Below are 25,024 nucleotides of genomic sequence, written 5' to 3' on the forward strand. Positions count from 1 at the left end.
ATGTACTGAAAACCCAAGTGATTGAATCTGAAAAGTCTGAACATAATACCACCTGTCATATTTTTTTTTTTTTTACATCTCTCAATTTAGCTCATTATTTGCTGTCAAAACATCTGACACTAATCGGTACTGCCCGCATCTCGTGGTCGTGCGGTAGCGTTCTCGCTTCCCATGCCCGGGTTCCCGGGTTCGATTCCCGGCGGGGTCAGGGATTTTCTCTGCCTCGTGATGGCTGGGTGTTGTGTGATGTCGTTAGGTTAGTTAGGTTTAAGTAGTTCTAAGTTCTAGGGGACTGATGACCATAGATGTTAAGTCCCATAGTGCTCAGAGCCATTTGAACCATTTGAACTAATCGGTACTATCCGAAAAAAACAAAGTTGAACTGCCCGCCGATTATATTACACCTAAAGGACGTGAAGTATACTCTACCTTATTTGGTTTTCAACTAGATGTGATGAGAGCCTCTTATATTCCTAAGAAAAACAAAGTTATTCCAGTCCATGACCAACCAACGGTGTCATCATCATAAGTAAAGAAGCCTGAAGTTATAATGACAGACAATGCCACAAAGGGCGATGTTGATACCATGGACCAAAAGATAGGATGCTGGTGTGAAGGGAAAAATGAGGCCCTGGCAGTTGGTGATTTTCTTCAACATGATTGATGTAAGTGTAATGAATGCATAATCTGGACTATTAAGAAATGAGATGTCGGACTTACATCATCAATTTGGAAAAGCAACTAGCAGGGGTAAAGAAGTGAATGAATTCATTAATAACACGGATCCAGGAACGGCAGTGAAACCACCAGCTAAGAAAAGATGTGCATATTGTTTAGAGAGGAAAGATAGAAAAAGCAAATTACATGTTATAAGCGCACCAAACCTGTATGCTTGGGACATTCTGCTGTTGTCTGCAGACCTTACACAAATTTGCAGTAAGAATAAAAACCACTAGTGAAAGTATAGGAAATGTGTATTTTAAATATAAAATTTAAGTAAATAAAAGTATTTAAAAAGTATTTACACTTCAAAAGTCATTCACATCATAAGTAGTCAAAATAGTGACATTTTATGACAGTTTAAACAACACGGATCTGAGCAGCGCGACTGGTAGGCAACACTGTGCAAATTTTCTGGTAAGCATAGGGTTAAATTTGCATCGCACGATCTGTAGTGGCACTTGGTACCTTTACTAAATTGACGTGGTACTTTTCTTTTTGCCTGGTGTCGTGTTCGAGGATATTTAAGTTTTATTTGTGTATTTTCAATTCCTTCTAACATATTTACAAATTTGTCAGATACAGAGGAATGGTTAGATTGATGACTTTCGAAAGAGGGGCTTGCAGGAAACTGTTTATCGGGTATGCTGCATTGCTCTTACATTCTTTTCTGAGTTAGGAAGATGATTGATCTAAATAGTGATAGCGAAAATAATTGCTGACCTATGCAGTAAGTCACGTAAGTTGCTCGAACAGATAGGCATGAGGTAGCCTTTAGTGCTACATTGACACACACTGTCGGCGACGGCTTACCTATGCAGGAAGACGGCGAGCCCTAGTGGTATGGAGGTGGCGAGCATGAAGGGCACCCAGTCGCGGCAGAGCCACGCCACCATGGGCATGACCAGCATGCCCAGCGTCCACGCCAGGCACTGCATCATCATCACGCGGCCCTTAGTCTCCTCGTCGCACACCTCCATGCCTGTGGGCGGCACGTACGTCGAGGTTACTCCATGTACAAGTGAAGAATTACTTACTTGCTAGATACATCGAGCATTTCTCTAAAGGAACAGACCAGTATACTCTAGAGGCTTCACGTAATTATAAGCTAGCTAGTTGTATTCAACAGCGCTTTGCTGTGGCTCAGTCCGTTTAAATGGAAAAGAAAGAAAACAGAAAGAATGCGTTTCTAACATGTCTAGGAAATGGTTACACATCCTAATCTCCTCTCCGCTGTCTCTGTCCATCTCCCCCTCCCCCTTCTTTGTTTATATCCTCCGCCTTCCTCCTTCTCTGTCCATCACTCCCTCCCCCCTCTCTCTCACCATCTCCTCCTGGCCCCTCTCCACCCCGTCCCTGTCCATCACCTTCTCCCCCTTTCTCTGCCCATTTTCTCCTTCCCCACACACTCTCACTAATCCCCTCCTGCCCATCCTCTCTCCTCCTCTCTCAGTCCATCACCTCCTCCCATTTCTCTGTCCATCTTCTCCTCCCCCCTTTCTCTCCATCTCCTTCTTCCTTTCCTGTGTCCATTTCCTCCCACCTCTCTGTCCATCCGCCCCTTCCCGCCTCTCTTTGACTTTGAAATTTGTTTACTGTTAATGCAAATTCAGATTCTGTAGTAGTATTCTAGTCATAAACCAGTAAGCCATAAATACAGCTTCCCTGTTTGTTAAGAACGTTCCGCTACCGTATGTTTTTTTATATACATTACTAAGTGTGTAGTCTATATGTGTCTAAACGTTTATTACAATGATGTAACGTTTATTACAGTGATATATAAAGATTTTAAATAAATCGGAAAAGTACATTTTGAGATTTTTGCTAACAAAAGTTTTCCATTTATATTTTTATACATGGCATACACAGGGTGTTACAAAAAGGTACGGCCAAACTTTCAGGAAACATTCCTCACACACAAAGAAAGAAAATATGTTATGTGGACTTGTGTTCGGAAACTCTTACTTTCCATGTTAGAGCTCATTTTATTACTTCTCTTCAAATCACATTAATCATGGAATGGAAACACACAGCAACAGAACGTACTAGCGTGACTTCAAACACTTCGTTACAGGAAATGTTTAAAATGTCCTCCGTTAGCGAGGATACACGCATCCACCCTCCGTCACATGGAATCCCTGATGCGCTGATGCAGCCCTGGAGAATGGCGTATTGTATCACAGCCGTCTACAACACGAGCACGAAGAGTCTCTACATTTGGTACCGGGGTTGCGTAGACAAGAGCTTTTAAATGCCCCCATAAATGAAAGTCAAGAGGGTTGAGGTCAGGAGAGCGTGGAGGCCATGGAATTGGTCCGCCTCTACCAATCCATCGGTCACTGAATCTGTTGTTGAGAAGCGTACGAACACTTCGACTGAAATGTGCAGGAGCTCCATCGTGCATGAACCACATGTTGTGTCGTACTTGTAAAGGCACATGTTCTAGCAGCACAGGTAGAGTATCCCGCATGAAAACATGATAACGTGCTCCATTGAGCGTAAGTGGAAGAACATGGGGCCCAATCAAGACATCACCAACAATGCCTGCCCAAACTGTAGAGCAATGAGTCGCATGTCAACACAAGCACCGAAGTGAACATTACCTTCCTTCAATTGGGCCAACTGGCGGTGAATCGAGGAAGTACAGTACATACTGACGAAACTAAAATGAGCTCTAACATGGAAATTAAGCGTTTCCGGACACATGTCCACATAACATCTTTTCTTTATTTGTTTGTGAGGAACGTTTCCTGAAAGTTTGGCCGTACCTTTTTGTAACACCCTGTATATACAGGGTGGTCCATTGATAGTGACTGGGACACATATCTCACGAAATAAGTATCAAACGAAAAAACTACAAAGAACGAAACTCGTCTAGCTTGAAGGGGGAAACCAGATGGCGCTATGGTTGGCCCGCTAGATGGTGCTGCCATAGGTCAAACAAATATCAACTGCGTTTTTTTAAATAGGAACGCCCATTTTTATTACATATTCGTGCAGTACGTAAAGAAATATGAATGTTTTAGTTGGATCACTTCTTTCGCTTTGTGATAGATGGCGCTGTAATAATCACAAACGTATAAGTACGTGGTATCACACAACATTCCGCCAGTGCGGACGGTATTTGCTTCGTGATACATTACCCGTGTTATAATGGACCGTTTGCCAACAGCGCGAAAGGTCGATGTCGTGTTGATGTATGGCTATTGTGACCAAAATGCCCAAGGGGCGTGTGCTATGTATGCTGCTTGCTATCCTGGACGACATCATCCAAGTGTCCACACCGTTCGCGGGATGGTTACATTATTTAAGTAAACAGGAAGTGTTCAGCCACACATGAAACGTCAACCACGACCTGCAACAAATGATGATGCCCAAGTAGGTGTTTTAGCTGCTGTCGTGGCTAATCCACACATCAGTAGCAGACAAATTGTGCAAGAATCGGGAATCTCAAAAACGTCGGTGTTGAGAATGCTACATCGACATTGATTGCACCCGTACCATACTTCTATGCACCAGGAATTGCATGGCGACGACTTTGAACGTCGTGTACAATTCTGCCACTGTGCACGAGAGAAATTACGGGACGATGACAGATTTATTGCTCGCGTTCTATTTAGCGACGAAGCATCATTCACCAACAGCGGTAACGTAAACCCGCATAATATGCACTATTTGGCAACGGAAAATCCACGAGGGCAGCGACAAGTGGAATATCGCTTTGGCCCCCATTTTATCGATGGCAATCTAAATGGTGCAATGTATGCTGATTTCCTACGTAATGTTCTACCAGTGTTACTACAAGATGTTTCACTGCATGACAGAATGGCGATGTACTTCCAACATGATGGATGTCCTGCACATAGCTCGCGTGCGGTTGAAGCGGTGTTGAATAGCATATTTTCATGACAGGTGGATTGGTCGTCGAAGCACCATACCATGGCCCGCACGTTCAGCGGATTTGACGTCCCCGGATTTCTTTCTGTGGGGGAAGTTGAAGGATTTTTTCTACCGTGATCCACCAACAACGCCTGACAACAAGCTTCAGCGCATTGTCAATGCATGTGCGAACATTACGGAAGGCGAACTACTCGCTGTTGAGAGGAATGTGCTTACACGTATTGCCAAATGCATTGAGGTTGACGGACAACATTTTGAGCATTTATTACATTAAAGTGGTATTTACAGGTAATCACGCTGTAACAGTATGCGTTCTCAGAAATGATAAGTTCACAAAGGTACATGTACCACATTAGAACAACTAAAACAAAATATTCAAACGTACCTACGTTCTGTATTTAAATTTAAAAAACCTACCTGTTACCAATTGTTCGTCTAAAATTGTGAGCCATATGTTTGTGACTATTACAGCGCCATCTGTCACAAAGCGAAAAAAATGGTCCAACTAAAGCATTCATATTTCTTTACGTACTACACGAATATGTAATAAAAATGGGGGTTCCTTTTAAAAAAACGCAGCTGATATCCGTTTGACCTATGGCAGCGCCATCTAGCGGGCCAACCATAGCGCCATCAGGTTTCCCCCTTCAAGCTAGACGAATTTCGTTCTTTGTAGTTTTTTCGTTTGATGCTTATTTCGTGAGATATGTGGCCCGGTCACTATCAATGGACTACCCTGTATATATATATATATATATATATATATATATATATATATATATATATGGAAAACTTTGTTACCAAAAATCTCAAAATGTACTTTTCCGATTTATTTAAAATCCTTATATATCACTGAAGAATTAGGTACCTAACAACAACACGCCAGTATTAGAATCCAACGTTCCATCTAAAATAAGAAGCGATCGGTCAAGAACTTTCGGGGATTAACGACTTTAAGCAAACCAATATTTACATTTTTCTAACGTTTTCCTTTTAGTACTCATATATTACATATATACCAAATGGCATTCCAGTAGGTATGTGAAGACACGTGAATATTCGAGTGCAATGTTGTATCAAAATTTCAAAGCAATCCGAGAAGAAGTTCCGGAGATGTGAAGTTTTGAAGAAACGAGCATAACGTTTGTACTTACACAGTAACTATAAATGTTCCTAATCTCAAATCTCTCAAAATTTTTTGAGCGAATGCTTTGCAGTTTTGACACAACGTTGCATTGGAATACGCGTTTTTTTATATACGTATTTTTAATATGTGTAACATATAATTTTTATAAATTGAATAATAGGGAAAATTGGTTATATAAATCTCAGAAATTTATATATACAGAGTGGTCCTAAACTATACATCAAAAATGTAAGGGCAGGAAGAGGGGACCAAAATAAACAGATTTAGTATGAACATGTGTGTAGTAATGACACATTACAGCGCCAGCTTGTACAGCAAGTATGACCCACAGATACTGAAAAGGCGTATAAAGACAAATGACACCAGAATTTATTAATAGTTTACAAGAGCTGCTCGAAAGAGCGGCCAGCAACAGTGATACATGATTCACAGCTACGGCGTATGGATCGGTGTGCATTACAAAAGGCGTCAGGCATGTTGATCACATGCCCAGCAGCAACAGACACGCGGGCAACTAGGTCTACTTCAGATGTGACGGGCTCTCGTACACCAAGCTTTTCATATGACCGCACAAGAAAAAATCCACGCAGGTTAAACCGAGAGACCACGAGAAAGCGGTGGCCGCTCCGTCCTATCCACTGCTGGCCGTAGACACTGTCCATCCGGTTCCTGACGTTTCGACTGAAGTGAGCCGGGGCTCCATCGTGCTGGAACCAGATTCGTCTGCGGACAACCAGAGGAGCTATGAGCATTGTTCATCTTTGCTACTATGAAACACATCTCCTTTATTGAAAAAGTGCTCATATGCACTTTAGAGCGCATGTTTACTAGACATTTTTTCCTTGCTTTGGTCCATACCACCTCCTCTGACAGTTGCCTACCCTACAATATTAGCAGCAACAGTACCAGTACATGTATTCCAGTGGCAGAGGTATCAGGACCGTTTTTGCTTATAGCTTTCGATTCTTTCGTTTCCGATACAGGGACGCTTACCTCTAATTGATGCATTAATCCTTCTCTATCATCTCAGAAAGTTTTTAGCATTATCATGGGAACACCCTGTATACAGGGCTATTACAAATGATTGAAGCGATTTCGTAAATTCACCGTAGCTCCATTCATTGACATATGGTCACGGCGCACTACGGTTACGTAGAAAAACTCATAAAGTTTTGTTCGGCTGAAGCTGCACTTCAGGTTTCTGCCGTCAGAGCGCTCGAGAGCGCAGTGAGACAAAATGGCGACAGGAGCCGAGAAGGCGTATGTCGTGCTTGAAATGCACTCACATCAGTCAGTCATAACAGTGCAACGACACTTCAGGACGAAGTTCAACAAAGATCCACCAACTGCTAACTCCATTCGGCGATGGTATGCGCAGTTTAAAGCTTCTGGATGCCTCTGTAAGGGGAAATCAATGGGTCGGCCTGCAGTGAGCGAAGATAGGTTGAACACGTGCGGGCAAGTTTCACGCGTAGCCCGCGGAAAATTGGCTCATGCCAGAACTGGAGACCGACAGCGCCGACTTCATCTTTCAACAGGATGGTGCTCCACCGCACTTCCATCATGATGTTTGGCATTTCTTAAACAGGAGATTGGAAAACCGATGGATCGGTCGTGGTGGAGATCATGAGCAGCAATTCATGTCATGGCCTCCACACTCTCCCGACTTAACCCCATGCGATTTCTTTCTGTGGGGTTATGTGAAAGATTCAGTGTTTAAACCTCCTCTACCAAGAAACGTGCCAGAACTGCGAGCTCGCATCAACGATGCTTTCGAACTCATTGATGGAGACATGCTGCGCCGAGTGTGGGAGGAACTTGATTATCGGCTTGATGTCTGCCGAATCACTAAAGGGGCACATGTCGAACATTTGTGAATGCCTAAAAAAACTTTTTGAGTTTTTGTATGTGTGTGCAAAGCATTGTGAAAATATCTCAAATAATAAAGTTATTGTAGAGCTGTGAAATCGCTTCAATCATTAGTAATAACCCTGTATACATACATTTACAGGTGCCGGCACCAACAGCTTTGACGGTCTGTAGCGGCGCTGGACGACGTTTCCGAACATGGGTTCCTTTGTAAAATATGCTATACTACGTCCCCTCTACAACCTCTAGAAGTGTCTAATATGAATTGTAAAACATGTACGTCCACCCTGGGTTTAGTGCGGGACGTATTAGTGGCCACCGCTTGGGGCGACAAGCTGCGAGATTAGTATGAAGCGTGTATCACAATTAGTGGCGGAAACTAACACTGGTGAAAGTCTACGAGGGAAAATGGAGGAGGGCGAGGGCGGCAGATGGTAAGTCGCTTGTGCGGATAAAGGTTCGGCCATGGGTAGGAGGCTCTCTCGTTCGCAAAGAGGCGGAATCACAACTCGTTGGGCCACACTACACGTGTCCAGTAACTTACTGCCTGGTGATTTTGTTGTTTGGCTATTGAAGACGAGCAGCTTTGCGTGCCATTGAGATCAATGGCTTTGCCAACGGCCTTGCCGCAGTGGTAACACCTGGACCCGTCAGATCACCGAAGTTAAGCGCTGTCGGGCTGGGCTAGCACTTGGATGGGTGCCCATCCGGTCTGCCGAGCGCTGTTGGCAAGCGAGATGCACTCAGCCCTTATGAAGCAAACTGAGGAGCTACTTGATTGAGAAGTAGCGGCTCCGGTCTCGGAAACTGACCTACGACCGGGAGAGCGGTGTGCTGATCACATGCCCCTCAGTATCTGCATCCAGTGACACCTGTGGGCTGAGGATGACACGGCGGCCAGTCGGTAGCTTTGGGCCTTCATGGCATGTGCGGGAGGAGTTTAGTTTTTTTAGTGATCAATGGCTTTGTGCGAGGTAAGCGACTCCATAAACCCACTGCATGCTGTTCCCTTCGCAGTGTTAGATCGGAAACTGGTTGAGATGGACCTGCACTCGCCGACAGCATTTACACCTGTCTGATTTGAAAGAGATTGCCTTTGACAAGGCACGAAACTTTTCAATGTCAATAAACTTCACCAACAGCCGTATACTTTAATATATTTTATTTTATTCTCAAAGCAAACAGTTTCAGCAATTCATTTTGCCATCTTGAGGCTCCATACGCTCTTATCCAAATAAGCGAACTTATCGTGTAGCGCCAAACACACTGGATATCGTGAATTCCAATCGTTATAGAAATGCTTCATACAAAGACGTGACAGCATGAAGCTCGTCACCGCTTCCTGTGTCTTCGTGACCACCGTTCGTAAGCCGTCACATGACTGAAGGCGGTAGACCAAGTCTTGAGGCGCGTTGGACAGTCCGCGTTGATATACCAACAAAACACACAACTTTGTTCACGGTATACTTATGGGAACGTCCAAGCACGAGCGCACATTTCTACCATTTTGTCACGTCTCCACGTTCACCCATGTTACTGCACTGATTCCGTAGGGCCAACTGGCATATACGTATCACTTCACTGCCATGACTTTTGTCAGGTATACAGCTCGTGAGGGTACAGTGTCCTCACATGGCAATGTATTTGCCGTATGTTAATGATTTATATATTTATTGCTGAAGTTCTCCATTGAGCGTGTTGTACCCGTGGCTACCAGTGTGAGTTACTCTCTGCATGTTGACAATATGCTGGGGACCAGTTATTCTTGTGATGCCAGTTAGTTGCAGTTGGTCTCTCGGCTAGGGCGGAGTGAAGCGAGCTTGGATAGTGCATTCGTCGGCACTGCTCGGTGGCCGTATTAATGCTTTTATAGCGTGTCCATGCCGCGATCGGTCATTGCTTAAGTTCCAGTATGCAACCGATCGGTAGCAAATTGTGGCATGTAGACTGAAATGCTGAACGTCATCAAAAGTGTTCATTGTTACTGAGTGTTTGAATAAATTATAATTCGTGACCCCTTAACAATCGACGTTCTCACTTGAGACAGTTATAGTATTTCTGGAGGAATTATTTAATGACATTAAATGTACAGAGATTTGTCGGAAATTTTATACCGTCACCAGCGCACCAAAGCAACCATTCTGCTCTTTAATGGGTAACTAATGTTCTGGCTTGTGAGATTAATATCTAAACTAATTTACTGTAGCAAGTTCGAACAACATACGGTGATCAGAAGTGGTTCGTTAGTAATAACCTCGACGTCATCAAGACGTTAAACTGCTGTTCCAGTCTTCTGTTCCTGAGAAATGGTAGAAAAGTCTCCATTTTACTTTTTCACACTGCATCCCGTTGATGTCAGTCAATGTAATGAAAGTGAAACCTTTCCATTCAGGCCATTTTTTACGATTTCGAACGGAATCTGAGTGCCGTCACTATAGTGGCGGACTGAAGTTGTCATCTAAAGGTTCTTCTCTTTCAAAAGCCGCAGTTTTTGTAAGTTACTTGATGAATTCAGAGTAAAAGACATTATCTCAGTTAGGGATGGGCGATGTTGGCAATCATCAATTTTAATTTCTATCTCATCATCGACCTCTGAACATCGATGTCTGATAATAATCGACCCCAGAATATCTATGACTTTAACATCGACGTTAAATAAAAATACACTAAAGCGCCAAAAAAACTGGTACAGGCATGCGTATTCAAATACAGAAATATGAGAACAGGCAGAATACAGCGCTGCGGTCGGCAACGCCTATATAAGGCAAGAAGTGTCTGGCGCAGTTGATAGATCGGTTAATACTGCACAATGGCATGTTATCAAGATTTAAATGAGTTTGAACGTGGTGCTATAGTCGCCGCGCCAGGGATGGGACACAACATCGCTGAGATAGCGATGAAGTGGGGATTTTCCCGTAGAACCAGTTCACGAGTGTACCGTGAATATCAAGACTCCAGTAAAACATCGAATTTCCGACATCGTTGCGGCCGGAGAAAGATCCTGCAAGCAACAACGACGACTGAAGAAAACCATTCAACGTGACATAAGTGCAACCCTTCCGCAAATTACTCCAGATTTCAGTGCTGGGCCATCAAAAAGTGTCACCATGCGAACCATTAAACGAAACATCAGCGATATGGGCTTCCGGAGCCGAAGGCGAACTCGTGCATCATTGATGATTGCACGACACAAAGCTTTACGCTTCGTTTGGGTCCGTCAAAATCACCGACATTGGACTGTTGATGATTGGAAACATATTGCCTGGCCAGACGAGTCTCGTTCCAATTTGTATTGAGCAGATGGACGTGTACGGGCATGCAGACATCCTTATGAATCCGTGGGCCCTGCATATCAGCAGGGGACTGTTCAAGCTGGTGGATGCTCTGTAATGGTGTGGAGCGTGTGCAGTTGGAGTGATATGGGACCCCGGATACGTCTAGATACGACTCTGGCAGGTGACACGAACGTAAGCATCCTGTCTGATCACCTGTATCCATTAATGTCCACTGTGCATTTCGACGGACTTGGGAAATTTCAGCAGGACAATGCGACACACGACACTTCCAGAATAGGTACAGAGTCGCTCCAGGAACACTCTTCTGAGTTTAAACACTTCCGCTGGCAAGCAGACTCCCCAGACATGAACGTTATTGAGCATATTTGGGATACCTTGGAACGTGCTGTTCGGAAGAGATCTCCACCCCTCGTACTCTTACGGATTTATGGACAGCCATGCGGGATTCATGGTGTCAGTTCCTTCCAGCACTACTTCAGACATTAGTCGAGTCCATGCCACGTCGTGTTGCGGCACTTCTGCGTGCTCGCGGCTGCTCTACACGATATTAGGCAGGTGTACCAGTTTCTTTTGCTCGTCAGAGTACATCTAATATCATATTTATTAATCAACAAATAAATAAATAATTAACATTACATATCACACAACATCTCGTCTATAGACTGTAAATTAATATTTTAAATAGAAGTTCCTCTTTTATACAATCACGATGTTGACAGAGAACAAACATATCCTCCCTTTGAGCACACTCTTCCAGAAGACGGCTGTGTAGCTACTAGCTAAAATATTGAAGTGCAGTTTTTTGTAGCTTTGAAGAGGTAGTACCGATGATATGACTCCACGCGTGTAATGGATTTCGTTTAAGGTGTACAGGCTGATCAAGAAACAGGCTGAAAAGCTTATAATGCTGCTATAATGCGCTTGTATGGAAGTATGGGTTAAACACTTTGAGGATTATATAGGCATTGTATTCATTAAGTTGAATAGTGTTTTGTAGGACATATTAAACAATAAAAGCATTTTCACAAGTATGATCCAGTTCAAAAGTCAATGAGAAAATAGCTTATTGTTCAACGTTTCGCGTTCTTCAATTCAATAAATATCTTGTACAATACACCTTTAAAAGTTGTCTATGTGTTAGTTCAGGATGTAAGTTAATCCGTCCAGCCGTCTCAGCGTGAAGTAGTAAGAAACATAATTGTGGGAACAGGAGACCAAACAGTGAAGTGCATTTTTCATTCCTCGGAAGCATAGCTGATTTTGATAGTTTGATGTTAAGTCTTTGTTTTTGTTGTTTGTTTAGAGCTGTACTTCTGACTGTAATCCAAGTAAATAAATGTCTCTCGGTATATGTGGGTTTATTTCTGAGCTACATGATTGGTGACCCCGACGTGATTTGAACAAGCAATTTTCTGATCTGAGCCCTACCAAGTACTGCGACGTAATGCTTATACTATAGACATTTCGCAAAATGGAAAAACTGCCATGGTGTCCGTTGAAAGAGTGAAACCAGCATGGACTTTATCATCGCCGAAGCACGAAAGCACTGCTACAGTTCAGGATGATCTAGGATCAGGCGAACCTACACCAATTCGAATTGAAAAGACAACGCCAAGATGCCAGAGTTGTAAAATAGGACGACATGTTCATGCAGAGGTCGGAAATTCTGCAGGTTCGCCGGCAAGGTTTGGTCTCGTTCACCTCGACATAGTGGATCCACTTCCATCCTCAGAGGGTTATAAATACCTGCTCACGGCAGTAGACAGATGCACGAGATGGGAAGCGGCTATACCAGTGACAGATGTAGCAGTCGAGACCATAGCAAAAGCATTTGTTGCGCATTGGCTAGCACGTTCCGGGTGCTCCCTACACATTACAACAGATCAAGATCGACAATTCGAATGTAATCTGTTCAATGAACTGGCTAGACTGTGTGGATTCCAGCGTCACCACACAACCAGTTATCACCCGGCAAGCAACGGGATCGTGGAAAGGTGGCACAGAACACTGAAGACGCCATCATGTGTCACCGAGAGAGTTGGACAGAGGCACTACCATCGTTTATATAGAACCATTGAGAATTCCTGGCGACTATCTCGCAAAGGCACAACTACAACAACAAACGGAGTTACCGCTGCTGTGCACAGAGCATTGAAAGATTGCTCGCACGTCATGTTGCGCACAGACACCATATGGGCTCTCCTACAACCTCCTTACATTGGGCCTTACCATGTGCTGCGACGTAATGTCCATACTATAGGAATTTCGCAAAATGCAAAAATTGTCAGAGTGTCCGCTGAAAGAGTGAAACCAATATGGACCTTACTATCACTGAAGCATGGAAGTACTCCTCCATTTTCGGATGATCTATTGTAAGGCGAGCCTACATCCAGTCGAACTGAAGAGACAGTGCCAAGATGCCAGAGGACTACAGGACAAACAGTCACAACTGTGCTCACACCGACACAACAGCTGTCGTTCGTACGAGAGTTGGACGACAAGTCAAATTCAAGTACCCCATATCCCAGATGCCCGCACTTTAGGGGGGGTGGGGGGGGGGTGGGAACAAGAGACCAACCAGTGAAATGCATTCTACATCTACATCTATACTCCGCAAGCCACCTGACGGTGTGTGGCGGAGGGTACCTTGAGTACTTCTATCGGTTCTCCCTTCTATTCCACTCTCGTATTGTTCGTGGAAAGAAAGATTGTCGGTATACCTGTATGTGGGCTCTAATCTCTCTGATTTTATCCTCATGGTCTCTTCGTGACATATACGTAGGAGGGAGCAATATACTGCTTGACTCCACGGTGAAGGTATGTTCTCGAAACTTCAACAAAAGCCCGTACCGAGCTACTGAGCGTCTCTCTTGCAGAGTCTTCCACTAGAGTCTATCATTTGCGTAACGCTTTCGTGATTTCTGAATGCTCAAGTAACGAAGCGCGCTGCTCTCCGTTGGATCCTCTCTATCTCTTCTATCAACCCTATCGGGTACGGCCGGCCGGGGTGACCGAGCGGTTCTAGGCGCTACAGTCTGGAACCGCGCGACCGCTACGGTCGCAGGTTCGAATCTTGCCTTTGGCATGGGTGTGTGTGATGTCCTTAGGATAGTTAGGTTTAAGTAGTTCTAAGTTCTAGGGGACTGATGACCTCAGAAGTTAAGTCCCATAGTGCTCAGAGCCATTTTTTATCTGGTACGGATCTCACACCGGTGAGCAGTATTCACACAGTGGGCAAACAAGTGTACTGTAACCTACTTCCTTTGTTTCCGGACTGCATTTCATTAGGATTCTTCCAATGAATGTCAGTCTGGCATCTGCTTTGCCGACGATTAATTTTATATGGTCATTCCATTTAGATCACTCCTAATGCCTACTCCCAGATAATTTATGGAATTAACTGCTTCCAGTTGCTGACCTGCTATATTGTAGATAAATGATAAGGGATCTTTCTTTCTATGTATTCGCAGCACATTACACTTGTCTACATTGAGATTCAATTGCCATTCCCTGCACCATGCGTCAATTCGTTGCAGATCCTCCTACATTTCAGTACAATTTTCCATTGTTACAACCTCTCGATGTACTACAGCATCATCCGCAAAAGGCCTCAGTGAACTTCCGATGTTATCTACAAGGTCATTTATATATATATTGTAAATAGCAACGGTCCTACGACACTCCCCTGCGGCACACCTGAAATCACTCTTACTTCGGAAGATTTCTGATCTACATAATCTTTTACAAATTTTCTTATATATAATATATGTGTGATATGAGATGAGTCCGGAACCGCGCTGCTGCTACGGTCGCAAGTTCGAATCCTGCCTCGGGCATGGATGTGTGTGTGATGCTCTTCGGTTAGTTAGGTTTACGTAGTCCTAAGTCTAGGAGACTAATGACAACAGATGTCAAGTTACATAGTGCTTAGAACCATTTGAGCCATTTGATATGGTATGATTACGTTGGAAAGGGGAAGACAATATCTGCTGAATATATATGTCTTCTTGACCATGCGGAAGATTGAATGGGCGAGAAGTGAACTGGATTACAAAATACAGTAATCATTTTTCTTGCAGACAATCCACTTATCTACAAACGAGCTTTGACAGTCGGAAACCTGAAGTATTTGAAGTAAGAATTCTATTCTTCAATTTTGAACATCCTCCCTATTTACCTGGTGTAGCACCGTCCGACATATACCTGTTGCCACATCTAAAGAAATTGGTGGGTGGGTACCGTTTTGAGCCCAATGATGAAATTACGACAGCTGTAGATGGATATGTTACAGACCTCTCTCAACTGCACTTTGTTGTGTATCCTACCGTTGGGCCAAGTGTATAGGCCAGCCATCAGACTACGAGGAGTTCACTTCTGACCTACCTGCCAGGTCGAGAGATTTTCTCATGTTCTCGTTGGATAAATTAGGAGTCCAGCTTACGGAGATGCACTTACTGAAGGTGAGCGGCGCCTGGAAGGAGGCTGCGTTGGTGGCGCTGGCTAGCGTGGAGACGGCCACGAAGAGCGGGTACGAGTGCGCCGTGGCCACCATCAGGCAGTGCGTCGCCGATGACGTCAGCGCCGACAGGAAGAACGCCGTGCGCCGGCCCCACCTGCCCGGCACCAGGAGATCAACACATCACACGGGTGTCCGTATTTCTGTTAGGTTTACTCATTAATACGAATCTGTACGAGTGTCGACTCAAGAGTAGCAATGTTTCTTGACGTGCGGGATAGCAGACACTCCCGACAACGCATACGGTAGTTGAATCAGTATTAAGGGATAGATATTCACAGGAAAATTAATATTCTCGATTGGAATACTTGTGCACAATATACAGGGTGATTCAAAAAGAGTACCACAACTTTAGGAATTTAAAACTCTGCAACGACGAAAGGCAGAGCTAAGCACTATCTGTCGGCGAATTAAGGGAGCTATAAAGTTTCATTTAGTTGTACATTTGTTCGCCATTTCAGCCAATAAAGTTTTTGGTCCCTTTTTCTTCGAAGGTGCTACTGTAACTGGACTACAGTATCTGGAGATGTTAGAGAATTGGCTGTTCCCTCAGCTCGAACAAGAAGCACAACAATTCATATTTCAGCAGGATGGAGCGCCACCACATTGGCACTTATCTGTCCGTAACTACCTGAACGTCAACTACCCGAGGCGATGGATCGGCCGCCAGGCAGCCCGTGACAGAGCACTTCATCACTGGCCTCCAAGAAGCCCTGATCTTACCCCCTGCGATTTTTTCTTATGGGGGTATGTTAAGGATATGGTGTTCCGGCCACCTCTCCCAGCCACCATTGATGATTTGAAACGAGAAATAACAGCAGCTATCCAAACTGTTACGCCTGATATGCTACAGAGAGTGTGGAACGAGTTGGAGTATCGGGTTGATATTGCTTGTGTGTCTGGAGGGGGCCATATTGAACATCTCTGAACTTGTTTTTGAGTGAAAAAAAAACCTTTTTAAATACGCTTTGTAATGATGTATAACAGAAGGTTATATTATGTTTCTTTCATTAATACACATTTTTAAAGTTGTGGTATTCTTTTTGAATCACCCTGTATATGCAATGGTATGAAACCCAGTATGCCGACAAATGCAGTAAAATGATATCGCAGTTGATGTCAGTAGTACAGTATATAAAAAGACATCAACGGTTCAGGTCGTAGAAGTTGGAACTCGCTACAACGACAGTCGGCTCCGTGCGGTGTTAATGTGTGCGTACGTGCCTTTACTGCATATAGGATGCAGACCCCATTAATGACAGTGAATGTTGTGTATGTAATGACGATTATGACAATACCAGCGGAAAACAGTTGTCATTTGATGAACAAGCAAAAAGCGGCAAGAACAAGGAAATGGGACTCTCTAATCGTTGAATTGCCTAGACGATGAACTGTTTAAGTACAGTGACTGATAATTTCGTTACATCGGGGGCGCTATGTGAAAAGGCTGGAAAATATCGGTAAAGTAGAAAATTATCTGAGGCATACAAAGGATTACTTTTGCGCAAAGCAAGGGCCACAAACCGTTATTCTTTTCAAATTGTTGCTTATTTACAATTGCCAGTAGCTGTCAGACGTGTTTGGCTGACGAGTCGCACGAGTCACTTCTCGTCCCGTCATATTCCACACGTGCCCTATTTTAGCCAAGTGCGGAGATCGTGCTGGCCAGACAAGTTGCTGCACGTCTTGTAGAGCACTTTCAGTTTCACGGGCAGTGTGTGAGCGAGCATTATTCTGTTGGAACAGCACATCACTTTCCTGTTGTAAGAACGGCAGCCTCGGGCATGGATGTGTGTGATCTCCTTAGGTTAGTTAGGTTTAATTAGTTCTAAGTTCTAGGCGACTGATGACCTCAGAAGTTTAGTCGCATAGTGCTCAGAGCCATTTGAACCATTTGAACCAAGAACGGCAAAAGTACAGGTCTACCAACGTTCTGCACCTACCGTGAGGTGATTAGCGTCCCGTCCAGAAATACCAAAGCTGAGATAGAGTTGTAGCTTATCGTTCCCTACTCCGCAAAGGCTGGGATGGGACCAATGCGGCTTGGACGAATGAACTCTACGAGACAGCGCTCATAAGGACGACGTCATCAGCGCAAACGACCATCACTTGCGTGCAGACAAATTTTCTTTAATCACTGAAGACCACGGCACGTCATTCCACCTTCCAAGTGGTCCTTTCACGGCAGCAGTCGAACCGTGCACGTCTATGCTGTAGCGTGTGTGTGCCCGTAGCCCCACTGCTGATAACCGGTTCGCAGCACATCGGGTTGACACGTCTGGGTTCAAAAGCCCTCACTTACGTGCTGTGGTAGCTTACGATCAGCCACTGCTGGCCTTACAATACGACGATCCTGGTGGGCCTCTGTGCTGCATGGATGACCAGAACCTCCTCAACGGGTGTGAGCATGTTCTCGTGACCACTGATACCAGCATCGTTGCTTAACTGACGCAGCACATCCTACTTGTGTGGCAATTCTCCGAAAGGTCGATCTCGTCACTAAGAAGGCCACAATTCGCCAGTTGGCTGTAGGAAGCACGAGTGCGTCTCCGTGGCATGGTTAGCTGCTTGCTTTATACGTTTGCGCCACACTAAGCCTTGCAATCCCTATTAAAGGGTAGACAAATGTGGCAATCTGGTAGCTACGTCACTGCGCTGTCTGTTGGCGGACGACGTTGGAATCATTATCGGTACATCCACTATCCCCCAGATGGCTTCGCTGTCATCAGATCAAAATCGACGTGACGTTGCCTTCTAGGTGTACTAATTTTTTTTCCGGTAGTGTATATTCAGGTAGACACTCACTCAGTGGCCATCGAACATAGTGCAGTAACATAGGTGGCTGCCACTTGTTTTTCTGTTTCGCTAGACGTTCTCGATGTTTCTACTTCACTGCCTGCCGGTGGGGCCGAGCGGTTCTAGGCGCTTCAGTCTGGAACCGCGCGACCGCTACGGTCGCAGGTTCCAATCCTGCCTCGGGCATGGATGTGTGTGATGTCCTTAGGTTAGTTAGGTTCTAAGTCCAGGGGACTGATGTCCTCAGATATTAAATCCCATAGTGCTTAGAGCTATTTGAACCATTTTTTCTTCACTATAAGAAACAATTATTTATAAAACTGTGAACTGTTGTGGAGTATGGACTGGAACAGCTTTTGACGTATGCTAGCTATGCAGTACTGTCTGGCAGTCTATCCCCATAGAAGTTAAAAATGTCAACTTGAGTACGGACTGCGTAGCTCGGGACAGCTGACTCATTACAATTTTATGTACAACATGGCGTTTAGAGCCATATTGAATAGATACGTGATGAATATCGTCTATTGGGCTTTACTATACTAAACCCATGAAGCACTGAACTGTCACTTCATATAACGACTTATTTCCATTTTATCTTTATATATGACTGCATCATTTATGAAGTAATGTGATTATCGAAATATATGTAAACGTCTGAGCTGAAACTGCAAACATGTTCTTCAACCTGATAAAAGAGCTTCTGGAAACAGTAATATAGATGATACTCGAGCTAAGAAACACGAAGATTGTGCATATGTGTACCACTATAGAGAAGTAAGAGAAGTCGACAGTAGATGAAAATTATGGAATTAGTTTTAAAAAATCGGCTATATTTCTAAGAAGTTTTATTCGGAGTGCAACAACTGATGCACTTTCTCAATAATAAAAAAAAAATTTTTTGAGTCTGCAACTCAAGGCCGTGCTGTGAAATGTAAATCTTTTCCGAACAAAAACACAGGGGTGGACAAAAATACGAAAACACTAAAACCACTACAAATTGCCATGCCTAATACGGTGTGGGAAAACCGTTGGCATTCAAAACATCTCGGAATTTCTAAACACAGGTCCTCTATGGATTTCAAGGGACTCTTATACCATTCTTCCTGCAAAATAACGCCAAGACTAGCACATCGATGATGGATGTGGATAGCGATGATGCAGCCTTCTCTCCAAAGTAGACCACACAGGCTCAATAGTATTGAGATCTGGTGACGGCGGTGACCAGAGCAGATGCGAAATTTCATCAACGTGCTCACAAGACCAGCCCTGGACGATGCGAACTGTGTGAAAAAGGGCCCTGTCGTCTAAGAGCACAGCATTACTGGGAAACAAACATTATTAATTGGGGTGGAGCTGATCGGTCACAATGGCCACGTAATTCGTCGCAGCAATACGATCTTGTAGAGTAACCATGGGGCCCACGGAATACCAATATAAGGGTACTCAAATCACCACCGAAACCCTGCCGTATTTCGCTCTTGGGATGCAAACTAGGCCAAAAATTGAAAAATTTGTGAAACAAGACTCATCCGACCAAATGACATTCTTCCACTGTTTAATAGTCCAGGTTTGTGGTTTCGGTACCACGTTTTCTCTTAAGGATATTTGCATTACTGCTATGTGGTTTTCGAATTCCAGCCCTGCCTCAAATTTCCTGCCTATGGAGCTCCCTTCGTGTTGTTTCCGTGATGAGAGGGTTCGCGAATGCGACAACCAGTTCTGTAGTGACTTCTGCAGATATCGTCCTATTATTTTTCGTGACAATCCTCTTCTACGACCGTCTATCACGATCACTTAAATCCACTTTCTTCCGCCATGTAACTTAATGAATGATGATGTTTTTGGAAATTTGTGGTAAGTTCTCATGGGACCAAACTGATGAGGTCATTGGTCTCTAGATTTACACTCTACTTAAACTAACTTACGCTGAGGACAACACACACAACCATGCCCGAGGAAGAACTCTAACCTCCGACGGGGTGAGCCTCACGAACCGTGGCAAGGCGCCCTAGACTACACGGCTACCCCGTGCGGCTAATGGGTCGTGTTCTTCCGCTGTACCTACGTGTGGTATAAATCTTCGGTACGGTGCCTCCTGAAACACCAAACACATCGGCTACCCTGATTACGGAAGCGCCCGCCGTACGAGCATGAACAGTTTGCCCAAATTCGAGTTCACTTGGCTTCAACGTAACACATTTGCATCTATACCCAACACTGTTCTAACTACGACTAATACATGCAACGGATTGAGGACTTTGTACAAGTGCCGTACGTCGTCAAATACAATAGCGCAACCTTCAAGCTTGGTTAACACCGGGATTTATGTTCAAGTATACACTTCTGGTGGTGTTTCCATATTTTTGTCCAACCCCTGTACATTTTAAAGTACAATAAAAGCCACCTTTTTCCTTATTTTCACCTACGTAACCTGAAATTTATTGGTGTCTACTGCAAGTAATTTGTATTTCGAGGACATCCGTCTCAAAATAGCTGGGTGGTAACGCGCTCGCTTCCCCTGGAAGCGGGCCCGGGTTCGATTGCCGGCCGGGTTGGAGACTTTCTCCTCTCGGGAACTGGTTGCTGTGTTATCCTTATCATCATTTCATCCTCATCACCGACGCGCAAGTCGCCCAATGTGGCTTTGAGTGAAGTAAGACTTGCAGTTGTCAGCCGAACTTCCCCGGATGGGACCTCCCGGCCGCCGGTGCCACACACTCATTTCATTTCCATCTGTCTCAAAAGAATGTGGACTCGCATTTGGGAGGACGAAGGTTCGAATTCCCATTCGGAAGTTCTTGATTTCCCTAAATCGCACCATAGAAATGCCAGAATGATTCATTTTGAAAGGACACGGCTGATTTCCTTCCTTTCGTAATCCGAGATTATGTTCCGTGTCCAATGACCGCGCTGTCGACGGGACGTTAAACACAGATCTTCCTTCCTTTCTTTGAAAGAATGATACAAAAGCAACTAACCAGCACCACTGGAACGTCTTTGTACTGGTCTCAATTTATTGTGCTATTTGAAAAACAAACAGGAGCTGGTCCATTGGAGAGAAAAAGTGTTCATTTAAACTACATGTACTATAATTTCAGCAGTAGTAGTTGCCAAGTGTGAAGCGTCTGAACGGAAATTATGGCGTCTGTCGTAATGACGACACTCACATATCTCCGATATGTGCGAAGGCGAGCGTTCCAACAACTTCGCCCAGCTGTCCAAAGGAGAAGACGTTGACCACCTTGAGTTCGTCCTCGCACACCCAATCCTCCTGCGAGGGCGCCGTGCGCGAGAACCACGTGCGGTCGTAGTCCCAGCCCTGCTGGCAAGGGATGGGCTCGTCGCTGCTCGAGTTGAACATCAGGCACTTCTCGAAAGACGCGTTGTCTTCCTTTCTGAAACAAAAGGTGAAAGGAAGATGAGACTAAATACTCCTCGCACATTAAAGCAACTGACACACTGTGTCAGTACCGGTCTCGAACCCTTGCCTTGCTCCTGCTATTCTAGTGCAAGTGATAGACCAACTCAGCTGTGGGAAATTTCTAAGCACGGAACGGACATTTGGAGTCGAAGGACGAACAAGAACTATGAAGCATACCAACTTTCCGCATATGCTGTTATGCGGTTGGGGGAACAGGATCAAGATCGCACACCAACTATAGTGTGAGAGAACTGTCAGCCACTAGAAGCGTGCTATAAAGTGCGCCTCGCAAGTGGCTTCATGAAGGTGGTACCTTATATATGTACCATCACGCTCTAAAAAATCCAAACAACTGGAAGTGGTTCCGCCTAATATGCATGCAGCCCACGTATTGTAACTTCCTTGCGGGTCCTCTAATCTCTTTTCGGTACAGTCCTTTGTCTATAAAAAATGGTCACTGTAAGAGACCACTAGAGAACACTGCTCTGTATGGAACTCGAATAAATTTGAGGTGTGTCTCTAATCTTCTACTGTACTTTTTTTGTTACGCACGTAGTTTTATCTGCGTGCCACTGTCATAGCTGACACGGCAGACTAATAATCAGCTTGGGGCTGAAGCTCTTTTTTCCGTGTTTGCTTTAACAATACATATGGTTTTGGATAGGGTCCGTTGAAGGTGCTGCAGCTGCAGTGAAACATATTTGGGTTAAAAAAACAAAATTGTGTTATGCTAAAGGCGGACCCTATCCAAAAACATACGTACTGCAGACTAAATAGCTAAAATGAAGAACTTGTACGACTAGCTTACCATCATGAACTATTTTTGATCTCCATAGGTATTTTCGGATGAACTTCAATTATTTTTAATTTTAATCACAGCGAATCAGCTTGAGTTTGTGAATAGTTAACTCTTATCCAGCGCGGCGCATCCTCCATTATGACAAAATGGTGATCCAGCCTAATGTGGAGTTGAGTGGTGTGTTGGATTGATCCTAGTTTGGTATGCGAGATGGTATGGGTTCGGTTCCCACTTCAGACTACGATTTCTAACCAGCACGAACAGACTCCCTTCATATCTGGTAACGACAAGTGAAAAACGTGGGGTAGCTCCATGGTTGCAAATCACGATTAAATATGATAACCTTCACTGTCGACTGGAGCAGAGTCGGCTTATATTCGCTCATGACAGGGACTAAAGTTGCCATGAGTAGAAACTCAGTCACCAATAATCTTTCTTACATTAGAAATTTCAGTTCAGTTAACGAACCAATCGTCAGGTAAGATCAAAGGGTACGTATTTCGTATTTTATAAGAACTTCAGACGTTCAGTTCCATCGCTCAGTTGTTTCACAAAGATTCCAACGTCCTCAAGGCCTCCACAAAAGGTGCATATCGGGATTATAATAACGATCTAGCACAAAAATTTTCATAATGACATTTCAAGCTCTACCAGCAGTACATCTAACTACTCGTGAAAAAATAATTCTGAATTTTAATAGCTCTTCGTGCCTAGTCAACAATAACGAAAGAGAGCCACCACCTTCTATTACATCGTTTAAAGTTGTAACACGCCACTCCTAGCTATTGGTGGAAAATAATTTGACAATTAACGCCTCTTCGCTGGTAGTCAAGAACGATGACGTCTGCAGGACTCGACTCCCTGTCAGCACAGAACTTTGCGGCATGTTATTTCTAGTTCAAAAGTGTGTATATCTCACTACTGCTGCATGGTAACGATATTTAATGTCTATTTGTGGCTAAAAAATAACGGCGATAGGTACCACGTTCGATTCTCCGTACAGTAATAATGTTTCATCTCTTCGTTTCAGCTTGAAACAGCTCGCTACTGGTGAATAAAAAAGATATCTGATATTTGATTACGCTCACTTAACAATTTGGTTAAGTGCTGAGTTCTAAAATATATCCAATACAAAGCTTTAGTTCACATCATTTCAAGTTTGAACACACACACACTTTGCTACCTGTGAATGAAACAATATTCAATATCTTTGGTGGTTAGTTGATAGGGATAATAACTGCTGTATATGAGTCTCCGTCCAGTACAGTAACCCTTGTCATGTAATTACAAGTTCAGACTTGCTAACTGATACTGGTGAAACATTAGAAACATCCCTTCTCTTTGTGACTAGTCATTAATCACGCTGGTCGCGGTGGGCGAGCGGTTCTAGGCGTTTCTGTCCGGAACCGCGCTGCTGCTATGATCGCAGGTTCGAATCCTGCCTCGGGCATGGATGTGTGTGATGTCCTTAGGTTAGTTAGGTTTAAGTAGTTCCAAGTTCTAGGGGAGTGATGACCTCAGATGTTAAGTCCCATACTGCTCAGTGCCATTTGAACCATTAATCACGATTCTTGCTGCGTTTGAGTCTAAGTCAGGCACGAACGCTTTGCTTAGTTATCGTTGATTTTAGGTGCAGGGGTTTGAAACCATATCCTGAACAAAACAGTTCGTCACATCGATTAAAGTTCACACACTGGCAAAAGTAGCTGCTCATGAATACCGTAGACATTTAATATCCTTCGTGTTAGATAACAAGAGTTAAAGGTGATTTTCGAATTGAACGTAAATCCACTTGTCATCATGAGTACTATGAAACTACTAGTCATTCGCGTTTGGCGTTGAAATTTTCATGGAGCGCATGACATTGGTAATCGCAGCTTTTCTAACTGGTTAGGTCGTTAACCAGATTATGCAAAAGCGATCGACGCTTAATAGGTACTCGTCGAGTCTACGGAATACCTCATTTCTTATATTTCGAGTCCAATTAATTTTCAGTATCTTTCTGAAACGCTTCGAATCTCTTCTTTTCCTGTTTTGCCGTATTCCATGATTCAGATCTATCTAAGAGTCGTACATTTTCAGAAATTTCTCCTTCAGATTAATATTCGATGAGCAGCTGTGGATCGCCACGCAGTCTGCAGACATGCAGCGTGATTGAAGCAACATTGTATAACGTGAATTATCATCACCGACGTTGTACAATAACATAATAACAAAATCAAGTTATTGAGAAGCACATTAGAACCCTACGTTAAGTAAAATTCTCCATGGACAAAAGCAGTCCTATTGCTGTTGTCGCTAATGCACATTTATAGAGTGGTGCTCAAAGCACAGGTTGTCGATTTGAACGTAGACGATAGAAGACATTGTCATCGTGAGTATTTGGCTGGCTGAGGCAGGAGAGGCAGTGATGCAACGTCTTGATCGACACAGTTCGCTTCAAAGGCGAGATTTAAATTGCAAGCCTGTCCATAGTGTGTCAGTAAATGAGTATAAGCGACACAGTTATTGGTCATTCGCCTCTTAGATGGGATTTTAAGCTTAGTGAACTCCTATATTT

The 25,024-nt window shown here is 43.9% G+C and overlaps 1 protein-coding gene across 1 annotated transcript in view; it reads right to left on the reverse strand.

Moving 5' to 3' along the window:
• Window positions 1-25,024, reverse strand: part of LOC124775216 (solute carrier family 22 member 7-like) — a 145,130-nt gene that overhangs the window by 93,719 nt on the left and 26,387 nt on the right. Inside the window, exons 3-5 of the mRNA XM_047250058.1 lie at window positions 21,412-21,639; window positions 15,388-15,545; window positions 1,534-1,702 (exon numbers count right to left, since the gene is read on the reverse strand). Of these exons, the coding sequence (XP_047106014.1) occupies window positions 1,534-1,702; window positions 15,388-15,545; window positions 21,412-21,639 (555 nt within the window). The remainder of the gene's footprint in view (window positions 1-1,533; window positions 1,703-15,387; window positions 15,546-21,411; window positions 21,640-25,024) is intronic.

Source organism: Schistocerca piceifrons, chromosome 1 (assembly GCF_021461385.2).
Source record: "Schistocerca piceifrons isolate TAMUIC-IGC-003096 chromosome 1, iqSchPice1.1, whole genome shotgun sequence".
NCBI lineage: Eukaryota > Metazoa > Arthropoda > Insecta > Orthoptera > Acrididae > Schistocerca > Schistocerca piceifrons.